Source organism: Aspergillus aculeatus, assembly GCF_001890905.1.
Source record: "Aspergillus aculeatus ATCC 16872 unplaced genomic scaffold ASPACscaffold_1, whole genome shotgun sequence".
NCBI classification, from domain to species: Eukaryota; Fungi; Ascomycota; class Eurotiomycetes; order Eurotiales; family Aspergillaceae; genus Aspergillus; species Aspergillus aculeatus.
Genome location: NW_017962976.1, coordinates 1,532,009 through 1,547,298, shown reverse-complemented (window position 1 = coordinate 1,547,298; position 15,290 = coordinate 1,532,009). Strand labels below are relative to the sequence as shown.

The 15,290-nt window shown below is 52.5% G+C and overlaps 4 protein-coding genes across 4 annotated transcripts; 2 read left to right on the top strand and 2 right to left on the bottom strand.

The window, feature by feature from the left end:
- Window positions 1-167: 167 nt before the first annotated feature.
- ASPACDRAFT_74304 (uncharacterized protein) lies at window positions 168-3,808 on the bottom strand. Its single transcript, XM_020204174.1, has 8 exons — window positions 3,656-3,808; window positions 3,445-3,537; window positions 3,282-3,367; window positions 2,585-3,219; window positions 2,121-2,512; window positions 1,989-2,068; window positions 1,827-1,932; window positions 168-1,769 (listed from the first exon to the last, which is right to left on the bottom strand). The coding sequence occupies exons 1-8, from the start codon at window positions 3,689-3,691 to the stop codon at window positions 612-614; spliced, it is 2,586 nt and encodes an 861-aa protein (XP_020061071.1). The 5' UTR covers window positions 3,692-3,808; the 3' UTR covers window positions 168-611.
- Window positions 3,809-4,281: 473 nt separating this feature from the next.
- On the top strand, window positions 4,282-5,685 carry ASPACDRAFT_49130 (putative cell division protein kinase (Ctk1); the record flags this gene model as incomplete). The annotated part of the gene is made up of 5 exons (XM_020202210.1): window positions 4,282-4,337; window positions 4,385-4,487; window positions 4,543-5,373; window positions 5,448-5,603; window positions 5,653-5,685. 5 exons carry the CDS (start codon window positions 4,282-4,284, stop codon window positions 5,683-5,685), a joined length of 1,179 nt encoding a protein of 392 aa, XP_020061070.1.
- A 2,134-nt stretch (window positions 5,686-7,819) lies between these two features.
- ASPACDRAFT_56177 (SH3 domain protein) lies at window positions 7,820-9,907 on the top strand (the record flags this gene model as incomplete). Its single annotated transcript, XM_020203097.1, has 1 exon — window positions 7,820-9,907. The coding sequence occupies one exon, from the start codon at window positions 7,820-7,822 to the stop codon at window positions 9,905-9,907; it is 2,088 nt and encodes a 695-aa protein (XP_020061069.1).
- Window positions 9,908-10,945: 1,038 nt separating this feature from the next.
- ASPACDRAFT_19840 (OPT family oligopeptide transporter) lies at window positions 10,946-13,431 on the bottom strand (the record flags this gene model as incomplete). The annotated part of the gene is made up of 2 exons (XM_020198900.1): window positions 10,946-12,505; window positions 12,565-13,431. 2 exons carry the CDS (start codon window positions 13,429-13,431, stop codon window positions 10,946-10,948), a joined length of 2,427 nt encoding a protein of 808 aa, XP_020061068.1.
- Window positions 13,432-15,290: the final 1,859 nt, after the last annotated feature.

Sequence of the window (15,290 nt, the reverse complement as noted above, 5' to 3'; positions counted from 1 at the left end):
CAGGTCAAACGCACACCTTGTCCAGTAAAGTCACGAGGAACTAGCTCGTGGGTTTTAAGGTCTCAAGTCGTTATGGGTAGAACGAGGGCGTTCATGGAAGAAGTATTACACCAAAAAGAAAGAGCACGATGTAGAACTTGAGCATCGAGCACTTACAAGGCATTAGACATTTCCACTTATTCTGACAAAGGAACAGAAGGAAGGATAAATTTTTTACACCACCACGAATCCGGGAGGAGGAGGAAACGAAGCTTATAAAGGAAAGGAAATGTTGAGGGAATAATAACATGGCAGATAGAGAGGACATCGACATAGTGAAGAGATATAAGGAAGGGAAATTAGAAAACTTGCGCTGTGTGGTTGGTGTGGTAACTGTACAGGTACAGGCGCGGGGATAAACACAGTAGTACGAGCCACATTTTTACCCAACCATGTACATACAGTCCTGCAACGGCATGGAATTATATTCCAATAGCTTTGCGCAATAACCGCGAGATGCAGTGCTGGGCATCCTATGCGCCAGTTCGGAGACACTTCGGGGGGGTTTGGCTCCTTGTACATATGTACGTACTGAAGACTCGCAGACCGCGGGGTCGTCACGGACGCAAACTTCAAGATGAGACATACTTAGCTGCGACCAGTTTGCGCAGAGTTGGGACTCTGTTCCATTCCGAAGACGAACCCGCATCCGCAGTCGGCGTTCCTGTATCCTCGTCCGCAAAAGGATCAGTGCTCTGCTGTACGCTTTGCTCGGGTGAAGAAGCTGTGCTGATTCCTAGTTGGGCACCATCTTCGATCCTGTGCACCTCGAATCTCGCATCCACTTTACCCTTTCGCGGCCCACTGGTTCCGGTCGAGAACCGAACGAGAAACTTGCCATCAGATCCTGCTGTGACATCTAGTTCAGGAAGCCTCCAAGTCACCGCCGATTGCTTGCGTCGGAACGTGGCTCCCGTGTTGGGGTACATGACGGCAGCGGTGGCATGGGCCACCTCCCGGTCTTCAAGAGGAGATGTGTCAAGGTTGACCGTCAATAATAGATTTTTGACGTTGATCGAACTTCCCTTTGGGAATGAAGGGTTGGCGGAGTAAAAAATGATTACACTGGCCTGCATATTTTCGATGTTCCAGACTGGTTTGAAGATGACTGGGCAATAGCTCGAAGCATTCGCTGGATCAAAGTGAATCTGGTACTTGAAAGCCACGGTCGGCGAGGGGCGTGTGATGCCACTTAGGTTGATTTTGTACTGGCCTCTTTGCTCATCCGATAGCTCCTTGTTCTTCTCTTCGCTCACAAAGTGTGGGTTAGCGGCTACCTTTTCCAATATTTGGAAGTTGTCAAGTCGAACTCGAGCAGTTTCTGCCGGCGTGTCGGGAATAGGGTTGTAGGCAAGAGCAAGTTCGCCAATAACGTGGGTCTTTGTTATGGCTCCTTCAGAGAACCATGCACTGACGGTATCTATTATCGAAGCATTGAGACCAGGTCCGTGAAGCTCTGGGTGGGCGACAATGCCCGATACGCTGTGCAATGTATGCCCCGAGCGAATCGACGTGGTGTCAGAGAGCGTATGGTCATCTGTAGCGGCAGTGGGTGAATGGACATGCCTCGAAGGCGCTGAGGGAGAAAGTGGCACAGGAGGATCAGATGCTGAGGGCGAGACAGGGTTCTCGCTTCCGGGGACGGGATTAGGAATGAAAACCGTGTTGCGGACGTCACGCCGGCCGCGCAGAGTACCTGCATTGCGCCTCGTTCCCGATTGTTGAGCTCGCTATGCAGGGTATTAGCACCTCTTCAAGTGCGCGGGATTTATGTGTCTCGAACTCACAAGTCTCAGTTGATTGGCCATATCATCCATTGCCTGCTTAGCCTGATCTTCATCCTCGAAGATCGGCTGGTCTCGGATGGTCAGATTTATGCCACTTTCTTCCAAACTGCGATGATATTAGCCTGCAATGAACCTTTGATCGGCATGGCGCAGATAACATACCCAGCCGCTTCTCTTTGAGCTCGTGTAATCTCGTCGATGGTATCGGGCCGCTCAGAGAAACCCTCTGAGTCTACTCGTGGCTGGACAGGGTATCAGTAAGGATCATTTTGAGTATTTCCAGGTGCGACTTACTTCATTCGGTACGGTAGAACTCGCCTCGTTAGGGGTCTCATGAGGGGCTTCCCCATTAGCCACGGCAGGTGCTGGTTGAGAGACTGGACCAGATGCTGATCTATTAAGGTCTTCTTCGTGTTCGGGAAATTCGCCTGGGATATTCAAGGATCCAGAATGACCCTCTTGAGTACTCAAGGCAGTGCCGGGACGATCAGAGCCTTCTGGAGGAGTCTCCGGAATCTGCAGATCGCGCGAATCCCCTCTCTTGAAAGAAGCAAATGGGCTTCGGTGTTTCTTGTCTGAAAAAAACGGACCGCCGCCGGATGGCTGTACAATACTCCGACGACGATTCATCACCGTTCCTAGTCGTTTCAATCCCCCGAGAGGAGTGCTGTGACGAGGCTCAGGAACTAGGGTTGACCGATTAGTTCATCATGCCTAGAGACATCAGGCTCCCTCGCAACCGAGACTGAAATACTTACCGGGAGGCGCTCTGGCTGGTCCCGACGTTTCCGAGCGCTGGCTGGCAGCATCATCCTGAAGGTGCGGCGGAGGAGAGAGCGGGGCTACCGGAGGAGGGGAGGCGGCCTGCTGTCTCCGTGGAGCAACTGGTCGTCCGCCATTGACCTTTGCCGCGAATGTTTTGATTTCGTCTGCTGTTTCGACGTTGAGGAGAACATTCAGACAGCTCTCAGCCGCCTGACGGCTGCGTTCCACCTGATCGGACTCATGGGTCTCCAATTGAGTCAAGACGTCCCTTAAATGATTGAGGCGACTTTCATCCGCCGCCTGCAGCTGTTCAAAGACAAACGGGGCCCTGGATTCCCATTGCTGAATGATCTCCTCGGCAGCAGCCACAGCACTGGCTAGTTTGTCGGCGCCCTTGGGGCCCTTCTCCCTGGCCTTCTCAACCTTCTTCTGCGCCGTCTCGTAATTCTTCGCCAATGCTGCGAGATCACTCTGGATTCCAGGCATCGATGATAGTTCACGGCTCTTGCTGTTGTATTCCCGCAGAGGTCGTTCAACATCCTCATCGATCTTTTGCGCGAAGGTTTCGTGGGAAAGCGCTATGGATTCAGTAGCACTGACGATGCGTTGCCATGGGATCTGAAATACGCTGCAGTGCGATGTACATGTTAGCTTCATAAGCCTGAAACGTGCCCGGGTGGCCAGCATTACCCTAGTGCAGCTCCATTGTCTAACTGTGGGCGATGCGCAAGCTTCCTTAGGCCTTGAGCATATACTTCTTCAATGCGTCGACGTTCCTACAATTGACATCCCTAGGCGTTAGACCGGTATGTTCTAAGAAGGAAGAGGGTTCAAGAGGTAGGAGAATCCTTACCTGGAGCCAGTCCGCAATGTCCGCATTGATTTTGTTTATGGTGCGAATGCGCTCGTTAAGCACATTGGTCGCCTGGCTGGGCTGCAAAGAGGCCTGTATGCAGAACAATGAAACCGAGTATCAGCTGTTTGTGCGATAGCATTGATTGTGGTCTAAATTTGATAAGGTGGGGGCTGGTTGGGGCATAGTGTTGCAATGGAATTGATCGTACCAGCAGCGCCGGATACTCCTGCCGAGAGAGATCCATTACTTCTCATAGATCACAGCTGCGAGGATACAAAATTCGGAGGCGCATAATAAGAGGTCAACTCGAGAGGAATTAATGAGCATCAACACGGTGAATGTTTGGAAGCGACGGAGGGAAGGGAAGCCGGAGGAGCCGACAGGCGCGTTAAGGCACAAATGCTGGCGGTGGAGTGAGGGAGGGAAGAGGAGGAGGAGACGGACCGGGGGGGGGGAACGAGGATGAATGGTGATGACGATGACGGACGGACTGCAACGCCCGACGAAGGCCAGGCGGAGGAGCCGAACTGGCCGAGTCCGCAACAGGCAACACACTAAACCACTTCAAACCAAGTGTAGCTGTCACATGTTCCCCGCGACCGCCTGACCGCCTGACCGCCTGAACGCTCGATAGTTACCGTACGGCTCTTACCGTCGACTCAAGGTTCATTCAGCCGAACATTTGGTCTGGAACGATCCTCTTCAACAGCCTTTGTGATTTGTATTGGAAACTCATTCGAGACGAGCTCAGCTTCATTCGCATAGAAGTCTGTTTCTTACTGGCACTTTTGTTTCTGGTTCCCTCAATCTTCGGAGACGGTGGTTCAGACAGCAATGGAGTGGAAGAGAAATTTAGGCTTCTCCGAACGATTGACGGCTATTCAATCACTGTATGCCTTCAACTGCTCTTCCCCAGACTCGTGCTTACTTAATATAGTACAACTGCCTTCCAGCGAGCTTCATCCTCCGCTGCATTCACGGAGGCCCAAGCCCAGGCGAGGAAATGTGAAAACGAAGCTTATGATCAAGCTTCGTCGCGTGTCAGTTCTCTCCTGCTATGGTCATTGCTTCCGTTTCTCATTGTGAAGTGCGTAGGAAGAATATGAAAGGCTTTGCCAACAAGCGATTGACGCAGCAGAGGCCATCGACTCGGTAGCCCTTATCGATGACTGTCAAGATCAGCTTCAAGAGGAGCCAGACAAGTCTGATCCAGGTCATGGCGAGGTGATTGGTCCATACCAGTCGTGCTTCCATCATTTTGATGGCCTTCACTCGACTGTCTACAGATCGCGGCGAGCGGACAACACCGTCGTCGCGCTCAAAGTACTTATCCCACACATGCTGGCGCCTCCACACCACGCCACACGTGAGATTCAGCTGCTGCGTGATGCAGCCCATACCCATGTGATTCCATTACTCGACACACTCAAGCTAGACGGAGGACGCCTGGCCTTGGTCTTCCCCTTCATGAAGCATGATTTCGAGCAATTGCTCCGCCGGGGCGCATTGACGGCGACACAGACAAGATCTCACTTGAAAGACATGTTTCGTGCCTTGGCACATATACATCAACTGGGGATCATACATCGCGATATCAAACCATCCAACATCCTCATGGACTCTCCCGATGGGCCCGCTTACCTGGCAGATTTTGGCATCGGATGGAAGGAGGGAACTAGAGACTCGGAACCAGCCGATGAGAAGATCACAGATGTAGGGACCACCTGCTACCGGTCACCGGAGATTCTTTTCGGTTTCAAGGGCTACGGAAACAGCCTTGATCTTTGGGCGGCTGGCTGTGTCGTGGCCGAGGCCTTGTCCGTGGGACATCCTCAACTGTTCGACTCGGGACCAGTTGGTAGTGATCTCTCCCTTATTCAGTCAATCTTCCTTACATTGGGCACTCCGGACGAGAACACTTGGCCGGTATGTCTTCAAACCCATCCTCTTCCATATTTCATTCCGCCTCTCACAGCATAACGAGCTGACGTCGACAATAGGAAACAAAGTCTCTTCCTGATTGGGGAAAGATAGAGTTCAAGAGATATCCCGCCAAACAGTGGGGCGAAATCCTCAAAGGAGCCTCGTCCAAGGGGCGTGACTTGGTCAGCAAACTTGTCCGATATGAAAGCTGCGAGCGACTCTCTGCTGAAGAGGTACGTCTTCCAGGACATCAAATTGTCCGTCTGTTACTAACGAGTATAGGCGCTAAACCACCCCTACTTCTCAAATTCCTGATTATTTGTCTATTTAGTCAAACATCACCTGCACACTTGACCTTGGTCCGCAAGATGTAGGTATATGTTGCTTAGTCGACCTCTGCCTGTTAGCCAGTTCTCACGACTGTCAATCGTCATGTGATCGATAATTGCAGAGCAACAGGATCCTGACCCACCTCGGCAATTCATCTACAATGGATGCAATCCGGCCAGTTGGCAAAACTGTGGCACAGGCCTGTGTCTCTGAGAACGATGCCAGGCACTAAGTGGCTGGCGCAACCTACAGGCAGCCCCGGTTTCTAGTCAGTTTCAGGGCAGCCACCGGCTACCGATGCCTCTTGCTGATTCGTTAAAGAATAGTGGTAAAATCATGACTAAACTACAAATGGGGGACTTTATGGGCTGATTTGGCGATGAACTGGCGTCTTCCCACGGCACGGGAGGTTCACCTTTCGAGGGAACAGCTTGCAATCACAAAGGAGGTAAAAGGCTGATCGGCAAGGATCGCTGCTTTGGCTTACTTAACAATTATCATAATCCGCTCTGCAAGCGTAAGGGAGGACCGTAGGAGAGAAAGGTTTGCCGAGTGTGGGATTTGTCTGTTTTTTTACTTTTCTCTTCCCTATTTTCCCAATTTTCCCTCCGTGCGGATGGTTCCATGCATGCAAACTGCAAATGCATAACTCTTGATGAGGTTGCCAAGACCACAAACGACCAACGTTTGTTGACTCTTGCCCTGCACTGTAGCCGTTTGGTGGAATCAGTCGGATCCCACAGCCGCAGAACTACCCAATGCTGGAAGGGTGAGTGGAGGTCGCAACGAGTAGTAGTACGGAGGACCCGGAGAACGGAGTGACTCGGCTCAACATCTCAAGAATTGGTGCTGTTAGACTACTCCTGAACACTGGAAGGCTGAGTAATCTCTTGCATGCATGCATGAAAACTCTTTTCTCGTCACCTTACCATGGTATTTAATTAATTCTCCGAGCTATTTCTGAATGTGTATCACTCGGTAGAAGTCAGAAACCTGAATGGGTCGGTCGACCGTAGCACAGCGGTTTCCGTTCATGCACTGCGTTGGTCGTCGAGTGGGGCGAGCATACAGGGGAGAAGGGGAGAGTAGCACATTGGTTTGAATTATGGACTCCCGAAGATGAGATCAATTGGCAACATATTGGAACCGCAGTTCAGAGCTAGTTCTCTAGTATCATGCATCATAGTTCAATACAGAATGATGACTGGTGCCTTACTACAATGTACCTGGCTAAAATGCAATGATGACACTACTCTTCATTTCGATATGATAATACATAAGATTAATCTCAAAAGAAAAAAAAAAGGTAGGTCATGGCGGGTGAAGGGGCGGCCTCAATGCTCGTGCCGGGGGGCAGGGAGGGGGGTTACCGTCACAAAACCAGGGACGGTAATCTGCTCTAACCAATGAGACACTAGATGTGCCTGAGTGCAGCGGGGATCCCGCATCGAATTGCACCATGAAAGGTTAGTTGAAAGTTAAGCAGTACTGGGCGATACACGGGCTGACTGGGCCATCATCCCCCACTCAATTTATACTTTGGCCTTCATTTCGGTTCTTTGGTTTGTCCCGCCGCTCGTGCTGCGCCGATTGTAATTAGATTAGCCTCGTATCCCCTCAAACCCGTGGTTGCCAATGCCCTCGGACTCTTTCTCTCTTTCCTCTTCTTCTGTTCGATTTCATACCTTCAGTCCTCTTTAGTCTCTCCTTTCTTCTTCTTCTTTTCACCTTCCCCCTGTACACCCTGCGGCCTGGAAGCTGTTTGTCCTTCGTTTTGTCCATTTTGACCGGGTGTGGCCCAGCCCGCCCCGAGTATACTGTACATCGGCTGTTTCTCAGCCTTCCATTCCTTCCAACCCACACATTCCTGAACGCGCTTTGTCTTCCTTCTCTGCATTCCGTGGCTGGATCGCAGTGATCTGGCTGACGAACTGAAGAAGCAATTCGCGAGTCTTTTTGGTCTGGCACCTGTTTTCGGGCTAGCACCCTTTCACTCTTTTCTCTTGGTTCGACGTTGATTAAACCCCGCCATCTTTGCATAGTACGATATTTCCAGCAAGTCGCGACAGTCATTATCATTACAACACTACACACACCCAAGCCAACAACACCTTCCATCATGGTGCATGCGCATGCGCATGCGCATCGTGACCATGTCGCCAATCTCCAGGCGCGAAGCCCCGACAACGATGTCACTGTGGTCTATGTCACTCTATCTGCAGACTTCGATGGGCCTATTGGAGGGTATGTGACCATGTCACAAACTTCCTCGGACAAAAGCAATAAGGCAACCGCCGGTCTAGGTGCCCCGATTCAGCAGACCCGGTCATCTTCGAAGGAGGAAACAACCACGATCCAGACAAGCGAGAAGACAAAGGTCGAAGCCACAGCAACCGCCACGAAGGACTCTAATCGCCAATCCACTACCACACAGAAGGCGAAGCAGACTACTCACGCATCGGAGACAGCTACTACTGAACAGGATCACACGTCGACGGCCCAAACTACATTTCAAACCAGCTCCTCTTCCTCGACTTCGGCTATCACTGGATTAGAGGATGCTGCCGTCGCTGCGTCGTCCACAAGTGTTCCAGCAGCATCGGCCTCTCCCACGGCTATCCCTGCTTCGCAAGGTCTTACTGGTGGGGCGAAGGCAGGAATCGCTATTGGCGTGATAGTAGCAGTCGGCGCAATTGCAGTCTTCATCCTCCTCTGGCTCCGCAAGAAAAAACAAGGCCAACACCTTCAGGAAATCGAACCTGAGAATGAGAAGTACGTGCGCCAGGATGATATCGCACCCCCTCCCCCTCCGAAGCCGGAATCTGTGACCTCGCCCAGTCCGCCTCAACTCAACATTCGCCCTGTGACCCAATTTGCACCTTTCGCATCGGATTTCGCATCGAACGGTGGTGCGGCTGGACTTGCTGTGGGTGGCAGTCTGGCACCCGTTGCTGAATCTGCTGTTGTCAGTCGCTCCCTCACGGATCATCCTTCGCCGCCCCAAACGCCAAAGTCAAGCTCTCATGGTTCAGATCCATTTGGCGACCCTGTCAACCCCTTCAGCAATGGTGCGGAAGCCCCATCTCCTCTCGCCTCAAGCACTGCACTTAGCATCGCATCTGCACCTGTCCCACATGCTATCGAGGAGACCGCTTCTACTCCAGAAGAGACAGCTCCTACTGCAGAGACCGAGCAGATTTCACCAGTGGTGAGTGCCGCTGAGTCTGAGCCGGTTGCTGAAGACGCCATTGTTACTGGGGTTGCGGCCGCAGCTGCTGTCGTTGGCGTTGCAGCTGTAGCCACTTCTGCGTCGAAGACACAAGAGAAGCAACTGCCCGTGGCTCCCGAAAGCTCCGGAACAGGTCCCCAGGCTATTCTCCAAGAGGCTGTCCTAGATGATACTCCCACCGCTACCACTCCAAGCACACCAGTCGCCGCTCCTGTTGCCGCTTTGGTCGCCGCTCCTGGACCACGCCCTCCGCCTTCCGGGCCTGCTCCCCCTCCACCAGGAAACGTGCATCGCGTGCAAATGGACTTCAACCCTTCAATGGAGGATGAGTTAGAACTTCATTTCGGTCAGCTTGTCAGACTCTTGCACGAGTATGACGACGGGTGGGCTCTGTGCACTAGACTTGATCGATCGCAACAGGGTGTTGTCCCTCGATCTTGTCTATCTTCGCGGCCTCTCAAGCCCAGACCCCCTCCAGGTCCTGGCGCTCGTGGCCCGCCGATGGCAGCACCCAATCGTCCTATGCCCCCTAGGCCCACCACGCCATCGTCCAACTTCAATCCCCCGGTCTCTCGGCCACAGTCGCCTGCTCGTCCGATGTCGCCTGGCCAACCCAGCTACGCCGGTCCCGGTCCTATGCCACTGCGTCTTCCCAACCAGCGTCCTATGTCCCCTGCTCAGGGTCCACCTGCTCCCAGGTCATTCTCACCGGGGCCGGGCCCTAGACCGATGGCACCCAGATCAATGAGCCCTGGACCTTACGGTCTCCCAGGGATGCAGAAGCCTTACATGCCAGCAAGCCAGCGGCCCCGAAGCAACAGTACGGGTGCTGCTATGGGGCCCAACCCTCGCCAAGGCGGGTTTCCGGGTCCGAGTCCCTTGGGAGGTCCGATGATGCCACCAGTGTCCACCATTCCCAGGGCAACACCGACCGTTGTCGAAAGCCCGATCTCAGAGACTGGCAACCGGGAGTGGTGATTGCCTTGCTTAACTCGACCTGAACAAACGGAGTCACAGCTTGGTTGACATCTGCGATACGAGCATATTACACGCCACTATGCTGGAAGCATGGACATTGCTTAAGCTGCAGTACACACCCCTTTTACCTTTTCACCTTGTCACTTATTTTCCATTCTTGAACCCCCACTTTCTTTTACCTTTCTCCTGAACAGATATGTCATCATGATTTCTTCCCCAAGTACGCTTCTATGGAGATGATACAAGATACCCACCCCACTCCCCCGGTTGCCGTCCACACTCACAAAGACTACTGCGTACTCTTTTTTTTTCTTTCCAGAAAGGACATGGGAATCTGGAGTGATACGATGTGTGAAATGCGTGATACGATATGTCTGGATACCATTCGGAATTCGAACCCGGGCTTTCCAAAGCTTCACGGTTCTAATTCTTTCTTCAATCCCCTTGCTTATTTTTCTTCTCGCTATGCTATTTCAATATACCATTTGCTTTTCGATTCAGCCTCTTTAACCCGTACAATCCTTTTCTATCTATCTTTGACTCTTGCAGATATTTCGATTCGAATTTATCTAACTCTCCGCTATTGCCTTAGTTTGATGTCTGCTCTGCTCTGCACAAATAATCAACTTCCTTTTGGGGGGTATTGCCGTGCGTGCTGCATGAAACAAGACGGGGTAGAGGCACCACGACGAGCAAAATACGGAAGAAAAGGTACAATCTTATCACACTACTTTTTTCTCCGAAGACAGTGTCCTCCTGTACGTGAATGTTTAGTGTGTGTTGACATGTATTTAATGTTTGATGTAAATGTGTACAAGTACAGTACAATCCAGAGCGCAGTGGTAGTGCTGCTGGACCTGGCCTAAGAAGACAAAGCATGACAAATTTGTCATTCTATTGCCATTTGAATTTCATTCCAGGAAGAACTCTTCACGGTCCAAGTAGGAAACTCTCTGTCTATAGGTAGTAGTATGTACCAGAGAAAACCGAGCCCGGCGGGGCTTGGCTTGTCTATAGGTCTCCTATTTATAATCTAATTTAAAGATGAGGCACCTTGCCGCTCGCGAGCAGGAGGTTCACAATGCTGATGATGCCTTCCCCCAGGATCAGGCCCGATGCCAACACGACGACGGTCGAGGACGCCGCGTCCGCATCCTTGCTGGCTTGTTCAGCAGATCTTGTTCCTGGCACGCGGGGGGTTCTGCCATCCGCAGCATCCGAGGCGGTCGAGTGATCCGCGTCAGGATGGCTGGCGACAGCAGCAGCAGCAGCAGCAGCGTGGCGACGGGCCCACCACCAGGCGATCAGGCCTCCGATGGCGCGCGCCAGGGTGAAGGAGGGGACATTGAAGATGCCGACGGCGACGGCGATGCCGCCGGGGATCCAGTCGCGCCAGGGCGCGGTGACGCCGCGTTGGCCGGCGTTGGCGACGGGGGAGGCGGCGACGATGCGCAGGACGGTCACGGCCACGAAGACGACGCCGGCGACCAGGGAGGCCTGCCAGGCCATCGGCGGGAGGCCCTGGCCGGTGACCAGGCGGGCCGTGAAGATCCAGACGTAGGCGGTCGGCGTCTGGAACATGGGGCCGGGGACCTCGTAGACGCTCACGTACATCTTGTAGACCGCGGTGGAGAGCACCGCGCCGATCAGGCTGCCGATCATCTGGCCGTAGAACTGCGCCTTGGGGCTGGCGCCCAGGAGGTGGCCGGTCTTGAGGTCCTGCATCATGTCTCCGGCCTGCAGGGCGCCGGACTCGGAGACGGCGCCGGCGAGGAGATTGGTGACGAGGGCGGTGCGGCGGGAGAAGTGCGAGGTCGGGGTCGCGAGCGAGAAGATGAGCTGGGTCAGCTTGCTGATGCCAGAGACCGGGTTCAGATCGGTCTCGCCCAGAGCGCGAACACCCATGATGGAAAGAAGGACTGCCAGTAATGTGGCAAGACTCGATAGGAGGGGCGACATCAGATCGCCGAACACGATGTGCATGCAAACCACGTTCAGGATCAACGTCAACGGTAGTAATATAAGTACTGTGCGGGTAGAGATAAGCTGCGAGGGCGGCGCATCTTCTTCGTTGTCGTCGTTGGGTTTCGGGCGACTCTCGAGGGGCGGAAAGAGACGGCTCTGGTAGGATGACTCTTCGGTGATAGGGCTCAGGGCAGAATAGCTGACATACGAATGCTGTTGCGAACGGGATGTTGCTGCTTCAGGGAATATGCGACGTCCGACGCGACTGGAAAGCACTTTGTCTTTCACTTGGGGAGCGTACGACAAGAGTGGCCGAACCACCAGCCAGCCGAGACTGACGATGGAATCTGCAAGCATGATAGCCAACGATATCCACACAATCCAGGCCTTGCTTCCGTCTTCCCAGCTGTCCACAGGGCCGGGAGCCCAGCCACGAGCTTTCGCAAGCGGCGACAGTATACCCCAGCCCAACACAGCCCCGAAGAGCATGTGCATGCAGGTGGAAGGACCCATGATGATGCCCTGGCCAACGTAGGCGGGCGATGGGTTGAGGGTCCACAGCCAGTTCCGTGCGAGGTAGAGACCAAGAATGGGAATGTCGCGGACTTGAGGAACAAAGTATGAGAACAAAGTCTGGGGACAACTGTGTCAGCTGAAACACCGAATCATACACGGAAGACAGAAACCCTTACATATACGCCGGACACGGCAAACGCACCCACCAAGAGACGCATCTTCGCTCTCCAATCTTCCCTATCTCTTGCTAGATCGGCCGGGTCATCTTTGGCGAGCATGTCGTCATTCTCCGATTGGTGCGCCAACAAAGGCGCCTCGAATTCCTCTCGGAACCTTTGTGCCTCACCAGCTTCACTAGCTTGGGCCTCTGTTTTCTCAGTGCGCCACCCGCCACCGTGCAGCACCTTAAGCATCAATGCAGATGCTGTACCGCTGGGGAACTTCAGCTTTTCCCGCACGATGACTTCCTTCCTCAAGGGGACGGCGAAGACAACGCCAAACAGGCAGACCCCGAGACTCCAGAGCACCAGTTTTCCGAAACCAAGCTTGAGCGGACCCCCCTCCCCTGTACCGCCGTCCCCCGATGGACCATCTGGTCCGTCCTTGATCAGGAATTCCAAAGCAGGAACCACACCCACAAAGCCGCACCCGAGTGGCATTGTACCGACCGCGCCCGCAACGGTTTGTATGAGGACATTTTCGATGGGGGTAAACGGGTACGACAGGTATTTCGAGAAGACTTTGAAGACCGAGAAGCCGATCAGTGCCGAGGGCATGGCCATTGTACTAATCCATCCCGTCTGCAGGCCGAAATAGGTGTTGGAGAATGTGATCAAGACGCCAATGAGGATCCCGACCAGCAAGGAACGGATTGTGAAGCTCTCCGCGAAGACCTCAGACGACTGTTGTCGGTGGAGCTTGGGACTCGAGCCATCGGCCCCAAATCTGCTGGGATCACCGTCGTGATTCGTGGATGGGATCGATGAGACCTCTGGGGACTGGCGATATGGGCGCGAGGCATTGGGGGAGGCATCGCCCGCCATGTTGATGGTTTGGTAGTTCATGCGGTGCAAACACGCCCAAAGTTCATTCCCAAATCCAACACGCTGTATTCAACCTTCTTCCATGACCATTAAACAGGAGAGAAACAGCTGGCCATGTTGCGAAAGGGAAAAATTGGATGATGGGATGGAAGGGAAGGAGATAAGGCGCCCGCGAGGATTGGATTGATAATCGGGGTAAAGAAGCACAGACCGCCACTTACAATGACGCGATATGACTAAGCCGCGATAACGTAATCGGTAAGCGAACCGGCGGTGTAAGCGAACCGGCACCCGCGCGCGTCAGTTTCGCGTTCTTCAACTTGAAGCAATTCAACCACCAATAACTCCACCAAAAATGCCTCGATCGTCAAAATCTTTAGTGGAACAAGAAGGCCGAATCTGCCTTGCCGTTGAGGCTATTCAAAAGGGCGAAATTTTTTTATAGCGGAAGCAGCCCGTGTATTCAATGTTCCGCGTTCAACCCTACAAGAACGCCTGCAAGGAGTCAAAGCAAGGTCAAATAAACGTGCTAACTCCATGAAATTGACTTGCCTTGAAGAGGAAGTATTAAAGAGTTGGATCTTTTCGCTTGTAAAGCGTGGGCTTCATCCTCGGCCGTCATATGTTCGAAGTATGGCGACAATTCTTCTTCAAAAACGTGACTCGGATTCTACAGTCTCTGTGGGTGAAAAATGGGTATACAACTTTGTTAAACGTACTCCGGAATTGAAGAATCAATTCTCTCGGAGATATCATATCCAACGTGCGAAATGCGAAGATCCAAAGCTTTTGACCGAATGGTTCAACCGCGTTGAAGCTGCGAAGAAGGAATATGGTATTCTTGATCAAGATATCTGGAACTTTGATGAAACTGGCTTCGCTATGGGAATGGTAGCTACAGCCCGTGTAGTTACACGGTCTGACTGCGTGGGCAAGCCGTTTCTTATACAGCCAGGAAATCGAGAATGGGTGACTTCAATTGAGTGTATCAACGCCGCCGGTGTGGTGTTGTCACCGTACTTGATTCTTAAGGGAAAAGTCCATATAGAGGCATGGTATCAAGGCCTTCTTCCCTCAGATTGGCGTATCAATCTATCACCAAATGGTTGGACTTCCAATGATATCGGTTTACATTGGCTTCGTGAACACTTTATTCCTTCTACCAAGGACCGGCGGATTGGGCAATATAGCCTCTTGATTCTTGACGGACACGACTCCCATTTGACTGCGGAATTTGACAATATATGTAGTCAAAATGGCGTTATTCCTATCTGTATGCCTCCGCATTCTTCACACCTTTGTCAACCGCTTGATGTTGCTTGCTTTGCACCGTTGAAACGAGCGTACGGAAGCTTGGTGGAACGGTTAATCCGTCAGGGTATCCACCATATTGATAAGGTTGATTTCTTGGATACGTACCCAGAAGCACGTTCTCTTGCCTTTAAAGAAGCGACTATACGCAACGCCTTCAAAGCTTCAGGATTGGTTCCATTGCAGCCGGACGAGGTTCTCAGTAAACTGGTTATACAGCTCCGTGAGCCTACTCCAACCGGCAGTATTACCACTACATCAACAGTGCCAAAAACGCCCAAAAACACGAAGCAATTAAGGAGGCATGAAACTACAATTGAAAGGCTTCTTCGTGAACGTACAATCAGCCCGTCCTCGCAGATGAAAGCAGCGTTATCCTATATTGTAAAAGGATGCGAAATCGCCATCAACCGGGCTGCTTTACTTGAGCAGGAAGTTGATGAATTACGAACTGGTTTGGAGAGGCAAAACGCTAAGAATAAGAGGTCTCATCGCCAAATGGCTGGTCTAAATGGTCTTACCGTTGACGAGGCAAAAACGCGTTTAAA